Source organism: Entelurus aequoreus, linkage group LG28, assembly GCF_033978785.1.
Source record: "Entelurus aequoreus isolate RoL-2023_Sb linkage group LG28, RoL_Eaeq_v1.1, whole genome shotgun sequence".
NCBI lineage: Eukaryota > Metazoa > Chordata > Actinopteri > Syngnathiformes > Syngnathidae > Entelurus > Entelurus aequoreus.
The window spans coordinates 10,539,054-10,562,254 of record NC_084758.1 but is presented as its reverse complement, the minus strand read 5'-3'; the positions used below and the strand labels follow the sequence as shown (position 1 = coordinate 10,562,254).

At 40.5% G+C, this 23,201-nt stretch overlaps 1 protein-coding gene across 1 annotated transcript in view; it reads right to left on the bottom strand.

The window, feature by feature from the left end:
- The window catches only part of fstl5 (follistatin-like 5), a 336,564-nt gene that overhangs the window by 142,768 nt on the left and 170,595 nt on the right, over positions 1-23,201 (bottom strand). Inside the window, exon 6 of the mRNA XM_062039647.1 lies at positions 2,763-2,883. Coding sequence (XP_061895631.1) covers positions 2,763-2,883 — 121 coding nt within the window. The remainder of the gene's footprint in view (positions 1-2,762; positions 2,884-23,201) is intronic.

Below are 23,201 nucleotides of genomic sequence, written 5' to 3'. Positions count from 1 at the left end.
CTTGCGGCCCGGCGTCTGTGCGTTTCGGCAGGCCTTGCGTCGGGGTTGATATGCAAGAAGTCTCAGGGCCTCGAGGCGGGGGGCGGGTTTCGGCCCGTTCCCCCCACACCACTTGGCGCGCGGCACAGGCAGGCTCCGCGACCAACGGACGGTGACGCGCGGTTTTCGGGGATCAACGCAGATGTCTCAGGGCTTTGGGGCGGGTTCCGTCCCGTCCCTTGGCGCGTGTGGCACGGCGGGCTCCGCGACCGACAGCCGGGCTGCAGCCTTTCGGCCGGCGGGCGCGTCCCGGCGGGCCACTCGCCTTTCGGAACCATGGACCGGAATCCGCTTCCGAGCGGGGGGTTTCGGGCACCCAACTTGCCTCCTTCCCACGGAGGGAGGAGGGGGGTTTAATGTTCCTGTTTGCGATTCCTATTTTGTTTTGTCACCATGGCGACTCATTAGTTTCACCTGCCTCATTTGTTCGGATCACACCTGTCACTAATCATGATTATTATTTAAGCCTGTCTTTGTCAGTTAGTCTGCCAGGCGACGTTCTTTTCTTGCTCTATTGATGATCTTTTCGTGCTCTGTTCATGCTGGTATTCTTGCTATTTCTCTTTTCATGCTTCATGCCATGCCAAGTAAGTTTTTGTTAATTCATGCCAGAGTTAGCGACTTTTGTTTCATGTCCATAGTTCAGTCTCAGTGTTAGTTTTTGTTTTCACCTTTTTTGAGTCAAGATTAAATCATGTTTTTACCTGCACGCCTTGTCCAGAGTAGTCCGTTTGCGTCCTGGGAGAATAATCCTCGCAGTAATTTGCGAAAACCACGTCATGACAATTGCTTTGTTATCTATAACACAAAGCTAGGATGTAGAAGTGTTTTTCAAATGTTAGCATATGTTCGCCTACATTGCTTTGGTTTTAGGATTTTGTCATATCATTCAATCAATGTTTATTTATATAGCCCTAAATCACAAGTGTCTCAAAGGGCTGCACAAGCCACAACGACATCCTTGGTACAGAGCCCACATAAGGGCAAGGAAAAACTCACCCCAGTGGGACGTCGATGTGAATGACTATGAGAAACCTTGGAGAGGTGGGTGACCGGGGGGTCACAATAAACATCTGTTCAGTATTTTAACATAAAAGTGTTTGATTGTGAGGCATTAAAAGCCTCAAAATGCAACGGGTCCATCGGACCCACAAACGCTGGCTGAGTAACAACAATATGAACGTTGCATATAAATTTCTCTGCCAGTTTCTGCATCCCACAGGGATTCTTCTTTTGTGTTTCTGCACCTGCGGTTCCCACGCAAGGTTGCAACATTGTTTGTCAACACTGTCTGCTCTCATTTTCTCGCACATTTGACCCTCTGATGTTCTGTGTACCTACAGTGGACCCGGACATCTTATATGTAATAGAAATGTGTAGGGGGGTGTATGGTGTGTGTTCATTAAATACCGTAATTTCCGGACTATAAGCCGCTACTTTTTCCCCTCGTTCTGGTCCCTGCGGCTTATACAACGGTGCGGCTTATTTACGGCCTGTTCTTCTCCGACACCGACGAAGAGGATTTCGGTGGTTTTAGTACGCAGGAGGAAGACGATGACACAATGATTAAAGACTGACTTTTCATATACCGGTAGGCTGGTTATTTTGATAACGTACAGGCGAGCACTTTGTATTACTTTGCACCGTTGTATTATTTGTACTCTGCACGAATGCTGTTCGCCATGTCAAAGATGTGAAAGTTTGATTGAATGATTGAAAGATTTATTGTTAATAAATGGGACGCTTTGTCATCTCTGTCCCGACAATCCCCTCCGTGGTAGCAGGAACCCCTATATACTACGGTAATTACACATCAAAACCCTGCGGCTTATAGTCGGGTGCGGCTTATATATGGAGCAATCTGTATTTCCCCCTAAATTTAGCTGGTGCGGCTTATAGTCAGGTGCGGCTTATAGTCCGGAAATTACGGTATATATTCTGATATATGTTCTTCACAGAAAATGAGCCAAAGCCAGTGAGTCTCAGTTTGAAAAATTAATTAATTGTATAATTTTTCTTTTAATAAAAAATTAAAACGGGTCCCACAGACCCAAACACCACACAAGGGTTAAAAAAGCAGTTTTATAGTTGTGAGTGTTGATGACACAGCTTTGCAACAGTTGATATTCTAGTTTCTAGCATGTTTTACTCAATATAGGTCATCAAATCTCAGCAAAACCCTTAAAAGAAGTAAAACACTCTAACATAAAATCTGCTTAGTGAGAAGAATTATCTTATCAGACAGAAAATAAGCAAATATCACACTTATTTGAGATATTTCATTTTACTTAGATTTCAGTTTTTGCAGTGTGGCATCAAAGTCAAGTTGACAAGAACTTGCAAAGGTCATTAATAAAAAATAGTCCGCATCGCACGGCAAAGTCAGCAACTCATAAATTTACTCCTAAAGCTTTTTTTTTTTGTTTTGGCAAAAATGGAGCAAGATTTACAAGAACAGATGTTTTGGGAATCCCGTGGGAGCGATGTGGCTCCGTGTAAACACCTTGTAAAATCCCTCTGTGATAAACGCCGCTAGAGACGACCGCCGTCGCATCGCCCAGCTCGTTCGTTTTCGACAAGGAGTAAATCCCCGTCCACGATGGCAAGCATGATTAGGAATTGACCATCTGCTACGTACGCCGGAACAAGGGAGTGATTGAAAAGCTCATAAAAAGAAAGCAGATCATGGAATTAATGTAGAAAAAGAAGAAGGAGCAGTTTACCGTGGACATGCAGCGTGTGCGTCTGGAAGAGTGCGGCGTAGCCGTCGGCGTGGCAGGTGTAGTTGCCCGTGTGGCTGGTGGTCACCTTGGTGAAGTACAGTGAGCCGTCATCGCCAAAGTCCTGATCCAGGGAGAGAAAACCAATTTAGTTTTAAACTACTTTGGGAGGTGACGTCTTGCAGAATGAAGGCACAGAGCAAGAAGGAAAAGAAACATGCGGTCATGGGCAACGTTCCGTCTAAGGTGCGCGTCTGTGCAATTGCGCACTGCTCAAGCGTCCTCTGTGCACGGCAAATCTATGCCACGCACAAAATCAAATACAAAAATAAGTGCATAACAATTTTCGACACACGGACACGACAGAGAAAACCGTTTTCGTCGTCATTGTTCAAATGTTGTAACGTCTGTCGAGACGCTTTGAGGACGTGAATTCCATCCATCACTTTACTGAGCAAAACTCTTTATTGTCGGCCATAAACACATCACCAAAACATTAGTAAAAAAAATGATATCTAGCAAAAGTGGTCATTTTCTGCAGTACAAACCAGACCAAAACTAACTTTGTTATATCAACAGCAGCCGCTCGCTCTTTCTCACTTGCGCCAACACGTGCACATATGGCACTTAGCCAGTGATGCGTTTACAGCCACACAAAAGTCGGACAACTCCAACACCACACATAAAGTGTCATTCCAGGTGGTTACACTATGATTTACCAATCAAATGTGTGCTTATCTAGTGTCATTTATTAGGAATTTTCATTTATAAATATTAATCATGAAATGCTGTTAGCATATTAAATAAATACTAATACAAATATATTTTGATGATCCCCTGCTTACATCTCATTGTGCAACATGTGAATGTTTAATGGGAACTAAATGCAATGTCTGAAAGGGGTACACATTATTTCCAAAGCAGGACCTCCACCCAGACAAACATTACAAGTACACAGTTCATGAAAAACAATATATATATTTTTAATATTATTTTTAAATTTTTGCTCAGGGAGTTTTTGCGTTTGCTCACACACATGAAAAATTACAGGGAACATTGGTCATGGGTGAGCTCACGGATGAGCGATTAACAGGGGCCCCCGAAAAAGTCTGTGTCAAAGTCAATGATCTATGGCCCCGGGATGCTATTTGATTAGTATTAGAACCGGCTCGCAGGCCACAGCCACCTGCTGCTGTTTTGCACGCACCAATACTCCATCAGTGTTGGCGCAATTTTCAAAATGGGGTCCCATCAAGTCATAAAAATGAGGTCCCGCAGTCAATTTTTGGGTCCCACGTTTCCGTAACCGTTTTGAAAACAAATGTTAAATGTATGTGTGGAGACTCTCGCTTCCGGGTTCTTCGGACCACCAATCACTGACATGCCAGGCTCTTCTATGTTGACAATAATGTTTTATTTACCAATAAATTGTCTTTCGTGTGCTTTTCAGCAATCGTTCACTAACAAACCAAGCACTTGAATGGTTTCTCTCAGTGTATAGTTTATCTCGCTCATGCTCCACCATCAACCCTCCTCTCCTCCCGGCTGCTGCCTTTTAACAGAGCGACAGGTGATTAGATAATCAGGCCCAGGTGGGCCATCTACGCAACTGTCGCTGATCTCGAAGCCGGTCCTGGCACACCCCGTTTCGCTGCAGGTCCGCAAGCCATGCCCCCCCCCCCAGTATCCAACATGCAACATGGGTTAGCTCACAGATGAGTGATTTCCAGGGCCCCACCCGAAAAATTCTGAAGGCTCTACAGCAGGGGTGTCAAACTCATTTTAAAGAGAAAAATCTACTCCCGAGTGGCCAGACTGGTAAAATCGCAGCACCATAAAGTAAAAATAAAGACAACTTCAGATTATTTTCTTTGTTTAAAAAATAGAACAAGCACATTCTGAAATTGTACAAATCATAATGTTGTGTTTTTTTTTTACAATTACCTGTTGCGGTTAATAGTATACATACTTTTGTGGGGGAGATGTAGCCAGCGCTGCCTGCAGGAGCAAAAGTCACCACCTCTGTGACCACAAACCCCTCCAATGGCTCCACCGCATGAAAAATGCCAACGCGCGGATCACCCGTTGGTATCTCGCTTTACAACCCTACCATTTCAGAGTGATCCATAGACGGGGTGCAGATGGCCGTGGCAGACTTCCTCTCCCCTCTCCCGCTCTCATGCCTCATGCGGGGGGGGGGGGGGGGGGGGGGGGGGGTTGTCGGCCTAAGTCTAGTGGTGGAGGTATGTGGGGGGAGATGTAGCCAGCGCTGCCTGCAGGAGCAAAAGTCACCGCCTCTGTCCATGGTGCTGAGGACAGAGCACCATCAGACGGGGGCGTGGCGGTGCTGACGGCGAGACACAGCTGGCAGGTGATTATTAGATTTCACAGGTGCTACGTGTTCATCTAATCATCTGTTGTCTTTAACAGTAAGCGGCCGGGAGCAGAAGGAGAGAGAGGATACGGACGTGACTGAAAAGTCACGTTCTGGGGGAGAAAGACTTTGAAAAAAAACCTATGTACATTAATACCTTTGTTAAAAACTGCACTCTTGGTTCTTGTGCCGTGTCTTCAGTGGAACTGTGAGGAAGCGACTTCCACAACCTTATTTGTCGTTATTTATATTTTCTGAATAAATTATGCGATAATGTTGGGAGTATAACTGCCATACTCAATATGACAGTTATTTTAAACATAATTCCTAAACAAAACATGCAATATGTCTAATAATGCCTTAAATGATGTATCTTTGTGAGTTTTACTATAAACATGTGCTTTTGTAAGGTTTGCAAACACAAAAAAATAGTTGTTTTACTCAATATGTTCTTAGAATCCTGAGATAAATTTTCAATCTATCAGGATAAAAAAAAAGATATCAAAATCAAATTACAGTATGTTATTTATGTAGTTTGATCATTTTCCTCGACGAGTGCAGTAACATCATGTGGTTTATTTTGTACATATGTAGCATCATCTACAAATATACAAATAATTGCTATTGCGACATCTAGTGGACACATTTAGAACAGCAGTTTCTTTCATTCAACAATTTCAGATTGATTTTTATACTTAGCAAACTCACCCGCGGGCCGGATAAAACCTGTTCGCGGGCCTGATCCGGCCCTCGGGTCCCACTTTTGACACCCCTGCGCTAGAGCCTAAGTGTCAAAGTCAATCATCTATGGATGATATTTGTATTAGAAGCTGTTTCGCACGCACCAATACTCCATCAGTGTTGGCGCTAGGAATTTTCAAGATGGGGTCCAGGGGCCCCATCAAGTCATAAAATGGGGTCCCACAGTCAATGTTTGGGGGTCCCACTTTTTGTAATCGTTTTGAAAACAAATGATACATGTATGCATTATCTTGTTATATCTCACAATCTATACCAGACCTGGGCAAATTAATGCGGCCCGTTGAGCTATTCCATCTGGCCCGCCGGACATTCCCAAATAATTGTTTTAGATCTTTAAGATGAAAGTGTAGCTGCCATTATGATGTGCACTCATGTTTTCTAATGACCGTCAACTATACTACAATACCGTTCAAAGTTTGTGGTCACCCAAACAATTTGTGGAATAGCCTTCATTTCTAAGAACAAGAATAGACTGTCGAGTTTCGATGAAAGTTCTCTTTTTCTGGCCATTTTGAGCGTTTAATTGACCCACGAATGTGATGCTCCAGAAACTCAATCTGCTCAAAGGAAGGTCAGTTTTGTAGCTTCTGTAACGAGCTAAACTGTTTTCAGATGTGTGAACATGATTGCACAAGGGTTTTCTAATCATCAATTAGCCTTCTGAGCAATGAGCAAACACATTGTACCATTAGAACACTGGAGTGATAGTTGCTGGAAATGGGCCTCTATACACCTATGTAGATATTGCCCAAAAACCAGACATTTGCAGCTAGAATAGTCATTTACCACATTAACAATGTATAGAGTGTATTTCTTTAAAGTTAAGACTAGTTTAAAGTTATCTTCATTGAAAAGTACAGTGCTTTTCTTCAAAAATAAGGACATTTCAATGTGACCCCAAACTTTGAATGGTAGTGTAAGTCTTTCATGCTTGGAATCTGCATCATCTAATGAGTTACTATGGTCATCTAATTAGTTTCTATGGTCATCTAATGAGTTACTATGGTCATCTAATGAGTTACTATGGTCATCTAATTAGTTTCTATGGTCATCGAATGAGTTACTATGGTCATCTAATTAGTTACTATGGCCATTTAATTAGTTACTATGGTCATATAATTAGTTACTTTGGTCATTTAATTAGTTACTATGGTCATCTAATTAGTTACTTTGGTCATTTAATTAGTTACTATGGTCATATAATTAGTTACTTTGGTCATTTAATTAGTTACTATGGTCATCTAATTAGTTACTATGGTCATCTAATGAGTTACTATTGTCATCTAATTAGTTACTATTAGTTACTATGGTCATCTAATTAGTTACTATGGTCATCTAATTAGTTTCTATGGTCATCGAATGAGTTTCTATGGTCATCGAATGAGTTACTATGGTCATCTAATTAGTTACTATGGCCATTTAATTAGTTACTATGGCCATTTAATTAGTTACTATGGTCCTATAATTAGTTACTATGGTCATATAATTAGTTACTATGGTCATCTAATTAGTTTCTATGGTCATCTAATTAGTTACTATGGTCATCAAATGAGTTACTATGGTCATCTAATTAGTTACTTTGGTCATCTAATGAGTTACTATGGTCATATAATTAGTTACTTTGGTCATCTAATTAGTTACTATGGTCATCTAATTAGTTTCTATGGTCATCTAATTAGTTAATATGGTCATCTAATTCGTTACTATGGTCATCTAATCAGTTACTATGGTCATTTAATTAGTTACTATGGTCATCTAATGAGTTACTATGGTCATGTAATTAGTTACTATGGTCATGTAATGAGTTACTATGGTCATGTAATTAGTTACTATGGTCATCTAATGAGTTACTATGGTCATGTAATTAGTTACTATGGTCATATAATGAGTTACTATGGTCATGTAATTAGTTACTATGGTCATCTAATGAGTTACTATGGTCATCTAATGAGTTACTATGGTCATGTAATGAGTTACTACGGTAATGTAATGAGTTACTATGGTAATGTAAGTCACAGCAGCTCAGAGGAGGTACCAAGCAGTGTGGGTGGGGAGTGTTTCCACAGAGTGTTTCCACAGTGAAATGTGGGTGTCAGGGACAGACGTGGAAGGAGACTTTTACAACACATTTCTAAAACTTAGTGATCAGATATGTCAGATTGTAGGTGGGGTTTTTTACCCTTCATGTTCATATTTCGCTGTTTGTTGCATTTCTGAATTCCGCTTGATTGTAAAATATGTGGATGGAGGGGGAGGGGTGACGATCATATGTTGTCAATATTCACTGTTTTATCCTTCATAGTTAATATTGTAACATTCTTTATTTTCATCTACATTCTGGGTGTCTCATTCTGTAAAAAATAAATACAATTTCATTCTGTTTTTTAAGGCGGTCTGTTTTTAGCTTTCAATCTGACATCATTGTGAGGTTTTGTATGAGTGTTTATAAAAATAGACATACCGGCCCCCAGACACATTGTTTTTCCTCTAAATTTGGCCCCCCTGTGTCAAAATAATTGCCCAGGCCTGCTCTAGAAGACAGGTGTCAAACTCAAGGCCATATATATGCACTGCATGAAATTGCACACCTTTTAAATGTTATTAATATGCAATATTGAACAAACTAATATATTCCACACATTTGTATTTGTCAAAATAAAATGAAGTACTTCAATATCTGCTTGACTTGTGGTTTTGAAGCAGGTTATTTGTCAAATTGTACGCTGCAAAAAGGACAATAGATGACGAGCACACCTGTGAAGTGAAAAAAAAAAAAAAAACCTCTTGAAGCTCATGGAGAGAATGCCATGAGTGTGCAAAGCAGTAATCGGAGCAAAAGGGTGGCTATTTTGAAGAAACTAGAGGGACAAGCGGTAGTATAATGGATGGATGGATAGAATATGTGGAGGTCCACGCCCCTGTCCAAGGTGCTGAGGACAGCGCACCGACAGACAACTCGTACCAGGTGGTACGAGTTGTCTAATCAGCTGTTGTCTTGAACAGTAGCGGCCGGGAACGGGAAGAGGAAGGACTGAGAGGACTTGGGGAGACTGAAAAGATTATTGATGAGCTTATTGAGGAACATTAAAACGTTGTTCAAATCTACACGCCTGACTCCTGTGACGGTAAATCATACAAACCCCGTTTCCATATGAGTTGAGGAATTGTGTTAGATGTAAATATAAACGGAATACAATGCTTTGCAAATCCTTTTCAACCCATATTCAGTTGAATATGCTACAAAGACAACATATTTGATGTTCAAACTCATAAACTTTTTTTATTTTTTTGCAAATAATAATTAACTTAGAATTTCATGGCTGCAACACGTGCCAAAGTAGTTGGGAAAGGGCATGTTCACCACTGTGTTACATGGCCTTTCCTTTTAACAACACTCAGTAAAGGTTTGGGAACTGAGGAGACACATTTTTGAAGCTTCTCAGGTGGAATTCTTTCCCATTCTTGCTTGATGTACAGCTTAAGTTGTTCAACAGTCCGGGGGTCTCCCTTGTGCTATTTTAGGCTTCACACATTTTCAATGGGAGACAGGTCTGGACTACAGGCAGGCCAGTCTAGTACCCACACTATTTTAATACGAAGCCACGCTGATGTAACACGTGGCTTGGCATTGTCTTGCTGAAATAAGCAGGGGCGTCCATTGCAACGTTGCTTGGATGGCAACATATGTTGCTCCAAAAGCTGTATGTACCTTTCAGCATTAATGGTGCCTTCACAGATGTGTAAGTTACCCATGTCTTGGGCACTAATACACCCCCATACCATCACACATGCTGCCTTTTACACTTTGCACCTAGAACAGGGGTCGGCAACCCGCGGCTCTAGAGCCGCATGCGGCTCTTTAGCGCCGCCCTAGTGGCTCTCAGGAGCTTTTTTAAAAATGTATGAAAAATGAAAAAAGATGAGGAAAAAAAAAAGTTTTTGTTTTCATATGGTGTCCGTAGGAGGACAAACATGACGCAAACCTCCCTAATTGTTATAAAGCACACTGTTTATATTAAACATGCTTCACTGATTTGAGTATTTGGCGAGCACCGTTTTGTCCTACTAATTTTGGCGGTCCTTGAACTCACCGTAGTTTGTTTACAAGTATAACTTTCTCCGACTTCGTAGGACGTGTTTTATGCCACTTTTTCTGTCTCATTCTGTCCACCAAACTTTTAACGTTGTGCATGAATGCACAAAGGTGAGTTTTGTTGATGTTATTGACTTGTGTGAAGTGCTAATCAGACATATTTGGTCACTGCATGACTGCAAGCTAATCGATGCTAACATGCTATTTAGGCTAGCTATATGTACATATTGCAGCATTATGCCTCATTTGTAGCTATATTTGAGCTCATTTAGTTTCCCTTAATTCAATTTATATCTCATGACACACTATCTGTATGTAATATGGCTTTTAATTTTTTGCGGCTCCAGACAGAATGTTTTTGTATTTTTGGTCCAATATGGCTCTTTCAACATTTTGGGTTGCCGACCCCTGACCTAGAACAATCCGGATGGTTCTTTTCCTCTTTGGTCCGGAGGACACGACGTCCACAGTTTCCAAAAACAATTTGAAATGTGGACTCGTCAGACCACAGAACACTTTTCCACTTTGTATCAGTCCATCTTAGACGAGCTCAGGCCCAGCGAAGCCGACGGCGTTTCTGGGTGTTGTTGATAAACGGTTTTCGCCTCGCATAGGAGAGTTTTAACTTGCACTTACAGATGTAGCGACCAACTGTAGTTACTGACAGTGGGTTTCTGAAGTGTCCCTGAGCCCACGTGGTGATATCCTTTACAGACTGATGTCGCTTGTTGATGCAGTACAGCCTGAGGGATGGAAGGTCACGGGCTTAGCTGCTTACGTGCAGTGATTTCTCCAGATTCTCTGAACCCTTTGATGATATTACGGAGCGTAGATGGTGAAATCCCTAAATTCCTTGCAATAGCTGGTTGAGAAAGGTTTTTCTTAAACTGTTCAACAATTTGCTCAGGCATTTGTTGACAAAGTGGTGACCCTCGCCCCATCCTTGTTTGTGAATGACTGAGCATTTCATGGAATCTACTTTTATACCCAATCATGGCACCCACCCGTTCCCAATTTGCCTGCTCACCTATGGGATGTTCCAAATAAGTGTTTGATGAGCATTCCTCAACTTTATCAGTATTTATTGCCACCTTTCCCAACTTCTTTGTCACGTGTTGCTGCCATCAAATTCTAAAAAAATGTTTATCAGTTTGAACATCAAACATGTTGTCTTTGTAGCATATTCAACTGAATATGGGTTGAAAAGGATTTGCAAATCATTGTATTCCGTTTATATTTGCATCTAACACAATTTACCAACTCATATGGAAACGGGGTTTGTACATCGCCATGCGGGATATCAGTTTTGGGCCGTATCGCCATTTTTTGTGTGGCGTCAATCAAACCCGCGCGCTCATTACCATGCACACAAACACGAGCTAATTCTCACGAGGCCTATTAGGCGGCTGGCGACTGGAGTGCGCGGACCACACCATGATTAATTCATTTTGTAAGACGGCAGACTCGTAAACAACGCTGGCGGACGTGGAAAAATAAGCTAACGGAAGAACAAATATTTGCAGCGCTAAAAGAGACAACCACTCTCTCGCCCCCTCAAGGTAATGAGCTTGTTGGCGGCGAGTGGCGCGCCGAGGAACATTTGTTGCAACCGCCCGGCAATCTCTTGAAAGCCAATGTATTGTATTATTCATGCAATTCAAAAAGGAATATTTTCTGTTTTTAAGAGAGAGGTTTTTTTAGTGCTGCATTTTTCCTCGCATTGGAAGTATTTTTTTGTCATCTGAGATATTTACCCAATCCGAAGGCATCCATATTTACCATCCGAAGACATGAAATAGTCCTCTCACATGCACTGCCAAACTGCATGCGAATACTGTTTCAAAAATGTGATAATCATCACTTCCTGTCATGGCCCGAGCGAACACTAGTGCGCATCTGTGGGAGCGCGCCAGGCATGTGTCAGTCCGGCAGCTGCAATCAATCGCCAGCAATCAGCGCACCTGTCACTGATCAGAGGACCTGCCTTCATAAGCCTATCCCGGGCCAGAACGTAGCTACCTGTTCAGTACAGTAAGCCGACACGTCATGTTCTATGCGCACTGTCGTTCCAACAGCAGACCTCCGTTCCCGCGTCACGAGCTGTGTGTCTCGTCTTCCCGCGTTCCCTCTGCTTCCCTGACTGCCTCTTGGGTCTCGACCACCCGCCTGGACACGGACTTTCAACGCCTTGTTATAGCCCCGACTTCCTGCCTGCTCACAGACCGCCGAGCCAGCTTTCCCCTCTTGGACTTCCTCATCTTTGGGGGCGGTATAGCTCGGTTGGTAGAGTGGGCGAGCCAGCAACTTGAGGGTTCCAGGTTCGATCCCCGCTTCCACCATCCGAGTCACTGCCGTTGTGTCCTTGGGCAAGGCACTTTACCCACCTGCTCCCAATGCCACCCACACTGCTTTAAATGTAACATAGATATTGGGTTTCACTATGTAAAACGCTTTGAGTCACTAGAGAAAAAGTGCTATATAAAATATAATTCACTTCACTCCTCGCGCTCAACACTCCCAGTATCACACAACAGTTAACTCACACACATAGTCGCACACAGACACACCCTTTTGGCTTAGTCACACTCCATTCTCTTGTCAAGACGAGGGTTTTTTTTTTGCAGCTTACTGCGAGGATTGTTCTCCCGGGATGCAATCGGACTATACTGGACAAGGCTTGAAGGTAGGAACATTATTTAATTATTCAATATCAAACTACGCAGGAAACAAAAGCTAAGACTTAGCATAAACTATAGACATGAACCGTGAAACTAAAAACATGAAAAAACTCAGTAAGCTGTGGCTTGAAACAAATAGCAAGAACTATGGACATGAAACAAAAAGACTTACTGGACACGGCATGAATCGGACAGCATGAACTATGGCAAGAAAAGTCAACGTCGCCAGGACGACTAACTGGCAAAACAGGCTTAAATAATAGTCTCTGATTAGAGCAGGTGCGTGAGTCAAAAACACATGAGACAGGTGAAACTAATCAGTCGTCATGGAAACTAAAACAAACAAGGGAGCGCAAACCGAAAATAACAAAAAAACATGATTCAGACCACAGATCTTGACATCTCTAGTTTAATAATATTAGTATTTGTTATTTATATATAATATTTTGCTAAGGCATTTGTTGACAAAGTGGTGACCCTCGCCCTGTCCTTGTTTGTGAATGACTGAGCATTTCATGGAATCTACTTTTATACCCAATCATGGCACCCACCTGTTCCCAATTTGCCTGTTCACCTGTGGGATGTTCCAGATAAGTCTTTGATGAGCATTCCTCAACTTTATCAGTATTTATTGCCACCTTTACCAACTTCTTTGTAACGTGTTGCTGGCATCAAATTCTAAAGTTAATGAATATTGTTTATCAGTTTGAACATCAAATATGTTGTCTTTGTAGCATATTCAACTGAATATGGGTTGAAAATGATTTGCAAATCATTGTATTCCGTTTATATTTACACCTAACACAATTTCCCAACTCATATGGAAACAGGGTTGGTATGAATAGTTTTAGTTATATTGTAAAACTTACAAAGGAGTTGTATGAAGGGGTGATGAATGAAGAATCCATACGAGTAGATACGCTATCAGATCAGATCAGATAGGTCTTTATTGTCATTGCACAAGTACAACACATTTTAGTTTTCAGCACAAACCCGTTCAAGATGAGACAAACAAACAGTGTACAGGGTTACAGAACAGGAACGCTGATGGGTCGCCCCGTAAAAGGTGGGAAAAAGGTAAAACGCTGGGGAAGAAGATGAGTAAAAAAATATAATCTAGGGGGTCTAGTCTGGAGTGGGAAAAAAACTCCATGCAATGCACACATAAACACGTTCCATTTAATCACGACAAACTGGCAACAGAGGGTGGGGGGGAGTTGGGACCCTGGAAAGCGACCGCTGCTATGAAGCACTGCCATCCGACCATCGCCCCGAGGAGAAACAAGCGGTGGTGAAGGTGTGGGGTGGGTGAGGGTGTGTGTGTGCGTGCGTGCCCAATTGTCTTGGGTGTGATGATGTCATGTTTTTTCAGACTGAGGCCGATCTGCAAAAGTTCGACTCCAGCTGTCGTTGAGGAGGGAGGGAGGTCAAAAGCGTCCATCATTGAGCTGTCCTCGGGGGTGTTTTTTCAGAAAAAACCTGGTCCTGTTTTCACAGCGTCAAGGCCATTCGAGGGAGTCAAATCGTAGATTAGGATGTTTGTTTTCCGCGAGCAGACAAAACAATGACTTGTCTGTTCTATTCCTCCATGCTGGGTGCTCTCAAATTCAATTCAATTGGACGGCTAGATGACGGGTTGGCCCTTTTACTTCCGGTTGAAGTTTCTCAGTGTATTCAATTGAATATAAGTTGAAAGGGATTTGCAAATCATTGTAATTTGTTTTTGTTTACCATTTACACAACGTGACAACTTCACTGCTTCTGGGGTCGGTCATTTGCCAAAAGGAGCATGAGTGACACAATAACAGATTCTGTGATGTTGCAGCTGTGCAAGTCCGACCCCCCCAAGTCACCAAAAAAAACCTCCTCTTGACGTCACCTCACACAAGCGAGGTCGCGTGAACAAGCGTCCATTGTGTTCTTCGGATCTTCACTAATTGAGCTCCTCTCACTATGAAAGCAAATCGAAGGCACGTTTTAACCTCCGGAGACCCACAAGCGAGCATGGCGCCACATTTTGAAATGAAAAATGAGCGGTCCGGAGGAATGACAGTCGGTCCGTCGAGGCGACTTTGGCCGCAGCTATCGATGGCGCCCGGCTATGTGCTGACAAAGCGTTTGGGACGGGAGACAAGGGCAGGTGGAGGTGGATTTACAAATAGACCCTGGCCCTCAGGGGGCTGTAATTAATATAGCAGTCAGAGGAGGGTCACCCCTGAATCAACCAACTTAAAACTGCACCTCAGCTAGCGACATCACACACACACTCTTGTTTTTCCTACCATCTTGAGACCTGAGAATAATGCCTATCTCTTTAGGACCAGCCTTTCTAGATACTTAAAGACGTTTATTTATAACATTAATAATATATACATACTATGCAAATATTAAAAAGTAAATATTTAGTCATTTTTTTTGTAATTGGTTTTAAATCTTCAAATTGAATCTGTAACTCAATTTCTTACACACACTTGTTATTTCATATGTTGACCAGAGAGGGAGCCCTTCAAATTTTTACACACACTTGTTATTTCATATGTTGACCAGAGAGGGAGCCCTTCACATTTTTACACACACTTGTTATTAAATATGTTGACCAGAGAGGGAGCCCTTCAAATGTTTTACACACACTTGTTATTACATATGTTGACCAGAGAGGGAGCCCTTCACATTTTTACACACACTTGTTATTAAATATGTTGACCAGAGAGGGAGCCCTTCAAATGTTTTACACACACTTGTTATTACATATGTTGACCAGAGAGGGAGCCCTTCAAATTTTTTACACACACTTGTTATTACATATGTTGACCAGAGAGGGAGCCCTTCACATTTTTACACACACTTGTTATTTCATATGTTGACCAGAGAGGGAGCCCTTCACATTTTTACACACACTTGTTATTTCATATGTTGACCAGAGAGGGAGCCCTTCACATTTTTACACACACTTGTTATTAAATATGTTGACCAGAGAGGGAGCCCTTCAAATGTTTTACACACACTTGTTATTACATATGTTGACCAGAGAGGGAGCCCTTCACATTTTTACACACACTTGTTATTAAATATGTTGACCAGAGAGGGAGCCTTTCAAATTTTTTACACACACTTGTTATTAAATATGTTGACCAGAGAGGGAGCCTTTCAAATTTTTTACACACACTTGTTATTACATATGTTGACCAGAGGGGGAGCCCTTCAAATTTTTACACACACTTGTTATTTCATATGTTGACCAGAGAGGGAGCCCTTCACATTTTTACACACACTTGTTATTTCATATGTTGACCAGAGAGGGAGCCCTTCACATTTTTACACACACTTGTTATTTCATATGTTGACCAGAGAGGGAGCCCTTCACATTTTTACACACACTTGTTATTAAATATGTTGACCAGAGAGGGAGCCCTTCAATGTTTTTACACACACTTGTTATTACATATGTTGACCAGAGAGGGAGCCCTTCACATTTTTTACACACACTTGTTATTACATATGTTGACCAGAGGGGGAGCCCTTCAAATTTTTACACACACTTGTTATTTCATATGTTGACCAGAGAGGGAGCCCTTCACATTTTTACACACACTTGTTATTTCATATGTTGACCAGAGAGGGAGCCCTTCACATTTTTACACACACTTGTTATTAAATATGTTGACCAGAGAGGGAGCCCTTCAAATGTTTTACACACACTTGTTATTACATATGTTGACCAGAGGGGGAGCCCTTCAAATTTTTACACACACTTGTTATTTCATATGTTGATCAGAGAGGGAGCCCTTCACATTTTTACACACACTTGTTATTAAATATGTTGACCAGAGAGGGAGCCCTTCACATTTTTTACACACACTTGTTATTACATATGTTGACCAGAGGGGGAGCCCTTCACATTTTTACACACACTTGTTATTACATATGTTGACCAGAGAGGGAGCCCTTCACATTTTTACACACACTTGTTTTTACATATGTTGACCAGAGGGGGAGCCCTTCACATTTTTACACACACTTGTTATTACATATGTTGACCAGAGAGGGAGCCCTTCACATTTTTACACACACTTGTTATTACATATGTTGACCAGAGAGGGAGCCCTTCAAATTTTTACACACACTTGTTATTTCACATGTTGACCAAAGGGGGATCACTTTTAAAACCAACACAGTCAATTTGAAAAATGCCTGCTTTTCGGGACCAGCCTCATTTTGATAGATGTCACCACCAGGGGTGCAAATGTCCCCACCAGGGGTTCGAATGTCACCACCAGGGGTGCAAATGAATTATTCTCAAAAAATTAGATCTCTATTTTTTTGTTTTTTGTAATGTGCTTAATTATGGCCGATGACAAAGGAGTCAGGGACCACAGATGGCCCCTGTGCCGCACTTTGGGCAACCCAGCTGTAGAAGCTAACTGTTAATGGCTTAGTACTTAGTCTTAGTACTAAAATATGACCATATCACACCAACTCTCAAATCCTCCAACCTCCGAGGACAAAGCTACGAACAATGGGAGACCGGGCTTTCTGCTCCGCCGCTCCCAGTCTGTGGAACGCTCTCCCTGACCACCTGAGGGCACCACAAACTGTGGATGCTTTTAAAAAGGCTTAAAAACCCTTCTTTTTAAAAAAGCCTTTTTTTTAGATACATGCATACTAGCTTTAGCTATTTGGCTGTTCTAGTTTTTATTTTTAGTTATTTTTTTATTATCTTTTTATTTTAATACACATTGTTGCAGTGCCTGGTTCTCAGGACACACCTGATGCCCATTTCCTATCCGACTACTTAAGCTCTCCAGTCCATTCACCTGCACTAATACAATCCTGACGGTTCACCCATCCAGTCGTGTTTACCTCCCCTTCTTTGGCTCCATTCACGCTCCTCGTCACTGTGGCCGTGTCGTGTTACTTTATCCTCTCCACACCTTTTTCGCGCGTGACATCCGTTTCACCTTTTTTGTGCGTCCTTAGTTGCCTTTTCTCAATCCTTTTGTAGTGCGCTTTTTGTTATTATGGGCCTGCTGCGAAGCATTATTATTGCTCGGATTTCACACTTTATTACAGTTCTTCTATATTATTCCGCGGCGTTTAATAACAGAAGAACCCGCCAACAAACTCAGACAAAAGCTAATATTTTTGGAAAGGTCTCCATGGTGGCTACAGCGTCATCTCTTTTTCAGAATATTTCCTGTTACCACGGCAATGCCATTCAGGAAACAAATCAAAAACGGGACCATTGAATAGGTATACCACTTTCCAGGAAACATTGATACCTCTTCTTGTAGCTCAGCATACTTTCACGTAGCTTGGTGTTTAATATCTCATTTTGTTCACACACGTGTGTGCGTTATTGCTGGCTAAAAGGTGTGTTTTTTGCTAATGTTTCTGGCTAGCTATTTAGCTAATTCCGTATGTTTGAACCTAAAAATCATGGTGAGCAAGCATGTTAATAGTTATGATGCGCTAACATGCTAATGTTTTTTTGCTAGCCTTTTAGTTATTTTTGTATGTTTAAACCTAAAAATCATGAATTTGACCCGTTTAGTCACACAAACATAAAGTTACTTACATAAGTCACCATCAGACCCGTTTAATCACACAAACAAAGTGACTTCCAAAAGTCACCATCAGACCCGTTTAGTCACACAAACATAAAGTTACTTCCAAAGGTCACCATCAGACCCGTTTAGTCACACTAACATAAAGTTACTTCCAAAAGTCACCATCAGACCCGTTTAGTCCCACAAACATAAAGTTACTTCCAAAAGTCACCATCAGCCCGGTTTAATCACACAAACATAAAGTTACTTCCAAAAGTCACCATCAGACCTGTTTATTCACACAAACAAAGTTACTTACAAAAGTCAGCATCAGACCCTTTTAGTCCCACAAACATAAAATTACTTCTGAAAGTCACCATCAGACCCGTTTAGTCACACAAACATAAAGTTACTTCCTAAAGTCACCATCAGACTCGTTTAGGCCTACAAACAAAAAGTTATTTCCAAATGTCACCATCAGACCCGTTTAGTCCCACAAACATAGTTACTTTCAAAAGTCACCATCAGACCCGTTTAGTCAGAAAAACATAGTTACTTCCAAAAGTCACCATCAGACCCGTTTAGTCAGAAAAACATAGTTACTTCCAAAAGTCACCATCAGACCCGTTTAGTCAGAAAAACACAGTTACTTCCAAAAGTCACCATCAGACCAGTTTAGTCCCACAATTATAGTTACTTCTTATAGTTACTTCCAAAAGTCACCATCAGACCCATTTAATCACACAAACATAATGTTACTTCAAAAAGTCACCATCAGACCCGTTTAGTCCCCCAAACAGTTACTTCCAAAAGTCACCATCAGACCCATTTAATCACACAAACATAAAGTTACTTCCAAAAGCCACCATCAGAACCGTTGAGTCAGAAAAACATTAAGTTACTTCCAAAAGTCCCCATCAGACCCGTTTAGTCCCACAAACAAGCAATCAGGAGCGTGTGTGAGGCTGACAGCTCCACTGATGATGCAACATTCAGGCAACAGCTGCAGAGTTAGCACTAAGCTGCTGTGAGAGTCTGGAGTGAACTCCTGAGACCCGTCAGCACACGCAGGGATGAACTTGTCATTTGATGTTGAACTAAACTTGCCACATTCTGCTTCAAGTGCAGCCTCGGAACGGATTATTACAAATATTACTTACCAGGAATTTGACAGTCAGCCAAATGATTTCTAATGAAGACACCTTTCATTTTTATTATGACTTCTTAGCAACAACAACATATTCCACCATTCTGTAAATGCAAAATAGCCTTTTTAAAAGTTCAAAGAAATTCCAGGAATTACCAGAATTCCCTGTTTTCCAAACCCTATTTTCACCCTTTTTTCTGCCGACTACTCCTTCCACATTTTTCAACCCATTTCAACCGTTCCAACTTCAAACTGTTCAGCCTATTTGGGAATTTCGGGATTTTCCTTGAAAAATTCAAAAAATTCCAAGATTTCCCAGAATTCCAGGTTTTCCAGGACATTTTTTCCCATTCAAAATGAATTGGCCATGTTTCAAACATCCACCATTTCCACATTTTTCAACCTATTCTAACCATTCCACCTTAAACATATTCCACCATTTTGGAAATTCAAACCATCATTTTTCCATGTTCAAAAAAATTCCAGGAATTAACATAATTCCCTGTTTTCCAAACCCTATTTTCACCCTTTTTTCTGCCGACTACTCCTTCCACATTTTTCAATCCACTTCAAGCGTTCCACCATCCAAACATTCCTCTTAATCAGGACAAAAAACACACGTGTTTTTTTTACTGGAAAAATTCCTGGTTTTCCAGAAATTCCAGGAATTTGTAATACCATTTCTCAATTTAACATGTTACTACTTCAACATTTCTCGACCGATTTGAAAAATTCCAATACCAACCATTTCAACTCATTCAATTTTCTTAATTCCCGTTTTTCCCGAAATTCCTGGACATTCAAACTACCATTTTTACATGTTCAACACATTTCCAGGAATTCCTGTTTTTTAGTAACCTATTTCCACCCTTCTTAAATGATGCTACTCCTTCCACATTTTTCAACCCATTTCAACCGTTCCAACTTCAAACTATTCAGCCTATTTGGGAACTGCGGGCTTTTCCTTGAAAAATTCCAAAAATTCCCAGATTTCCCAGAATTCCAGGTTTTCCAGGACATTTTTTCCCATTCAAAATGAATTGGCCATGTTTCAAACATCCACCATTTCCACATTTTTCAACCTATTCTAACCATTCCACCTTAAAAATATTCCACCATTTTGGAAATTCAAACCATCATTTTTCCATGTTCAAAAAAATTCCAGGAATTAACATAATTCCCTGTTTTCCAAACCCTATTTTCACCCTTTTTTCTGCCGACTACTCCTTCCACATTTTTCAATCCACTTCAAGCGTTCCACCATCCAAACATTCCTCTTAATCAGGACAAATAACACAGGTGTTTTTTTTACTGGAAAAATTCCTGGTTTTCCAGAAATTCCAGGAATTTTTAATACCATTTATCAATTTAACATGTTACTACTTCAACATTTCTCGACCGATTTGAAAAATTCCAATACCAACCATTTCAACTCATTCAATTTTCTTAATTCCCGTTTTTCCCGAAATTCCTGGACATTCAAACTACCATTTTTACATGTTCAACACATTTCCAGGAATTCCCGTTTTTTAGTAACCTATTTCCACCCTTCTTAAATGATGCTACTCTTTCCACATTTTTCAACCCATTTCAACCGTTCCAACTTTTAAACTATTCAGCCTATTTGGGAACTGCGGGCTTTTCCTTGAAAAATTCCAAAAATTCCCAGATTTCCCAGAATTCCAGGTTTTCCAGGTCATTTTTCCCATTGAAAATGAATTGGCCATTTTTCAAACATCCACCATTTCCAAATTTTTCAACCTATTCAAACCATCCTACCTTCAACATATTTCACCATTTTGGAAATTTAAACTATCATTTTACCAAATTCAAAAAATTCCAGGAATTACCAGAATTCCCTGTTTTTCCAAACCCTATTTTCGTCCTTTTTTCTGCCGACTACTCCTTCCACATTTTTCAATCCACTTCAAGCGTTCCACCATCCAAACATTCCTCTTAATCAGGACAAAAAACACAGGTGTTTTTTTTACTGGAAAAATTCCTGGTTTTCCAGAAATTCCAGGAATTTTTAATACCATTTCTCAATTTAACATGTTACTACGTCAACATTTCTCGACCGATTCGAAAAATTCCAATACCAACCATTTCAACTCATTCAATTTTCTTAATTCCCGTTTTTCCCGAAATTCCTGGACATTCAAACTACCATTTTTACATGTTCAACACATTTCCAGGAATTCCCGTTTTTTAGTAACCTATTTCCACCCTTCTTAAATGATGCTACTCCTTCCACATTTTTCAACCCATTTCAACCGTTCCAACTTCAAACTATTCAGCCTATTTGGGAACTGCGGGCTTTTCCTTGAAAAATTCCAAAAATTCCCAGATTTCCCAGAATTCCAGGTTTTCCGGGTCATTTTTCCCATTGAAAATGAATTGGCCATTTTTCAAACATCCACCATTTCCAAATTTTTCAACCTATTCAAACCATCCTACCTTCAACAGATTTCACCATTTTGGAAATTTAAAGTATCATTTTACCAAATTCAAAAAAATTCCAGGAATTACCAGAATTCCCTGTTTTTCCAAACCCTATTTTCGTCCTTTTTTCTGCCGACTACTCCTTCCACATTTTTCAATCCACTTCAAGCGTTCCACCATCCAAACATTCCTCTTAATCAGGACAAAAAACAAAGGTGTTTTTTTTAATGGAAAAATTCTTGGTTTTCCCGAAATTCCAGGAATTTGTAATACCATTTTTCAATTTAACATATTACTACTTCAACATTTCTCGACCGATTTGAAAAATTCCAATACCATTTCAACTCATTCAATTTTCTTAACACTTTCAAAAAAATGTACGCTTTTCCAGAGTTTCCCAAATTTGTTTCTGAAATTCCCATTGAAATCAATGAGACATTCATCAAAGTTCCACAATTCCCACATTTTTCATCTGATTCAAACTGTTCCAACTTCAAAATATTCAGCCTGTTCAGGAATTGTGTGCTCTACTTTAACAGTTTTTTCAAAAAATTCCCGGATTTCCCATCATTTATTTTTAATTTTTTTTATTTTCCCCATTCAAAATGAATTGTCCATTTTTCAAACTTCCACAATTCCCACATTTTTCAACCTATTCAAACTATTCCACCTTCAACACATTCAACTCATCCTGGACATTCAAACTATCATTTTTACACGTTCAACACATTTCCAGGAATTAACAATTTTTAGTAACCTATTTCCACCCTTCTTAAGTTGGACTACTCCTTCCACATTTTTCAACCCATTTCAACCGTTCCAACTTCAAACTGTTCAGCCTATTAGGGAATTGCAGGCTTTTCCTTTAAAAATTCCACAAATTCTCAGATTTCCCAAATTTCCAGGTTTTCCAGGACATGTTTCCCATTCAAAATGAATTGGCCATGTTTCAAACATTCACCATTTCCAAATTTTTCAACCTATTCTAACCATCCCACCTTGAACATATTTCACCATTTTGCAAATTCAAACTATAATTTTTCCATGTTCAAAAAAATTCCAGGAATTACCAGAATTCCCTGTTTTCCGAACCCTATTGTCACCCTTTTTTCTGGTGACTACTCCTTCCACATGTTTCAATCCACTTCAAGTGTTCCACCATCCAAACATTCCTCTTAATCAGGACAAAAAACAAAGGTGTTTTTTTACTGGAAAAATTCCTAATTTCCCGAAATTCCAGGAATTTGTAATACCATTTCTCAATTTAACATGTTACTACTTCAACATTTCTCGACCGATTTGAAAAATTCCAACACCAAGCATTTCAACTCATTCAATTTTCTTACCATTTTGTTTTTAAATTCCTGCTTTTCCCGAAATTCCCAAAAATGTTTCTGAAA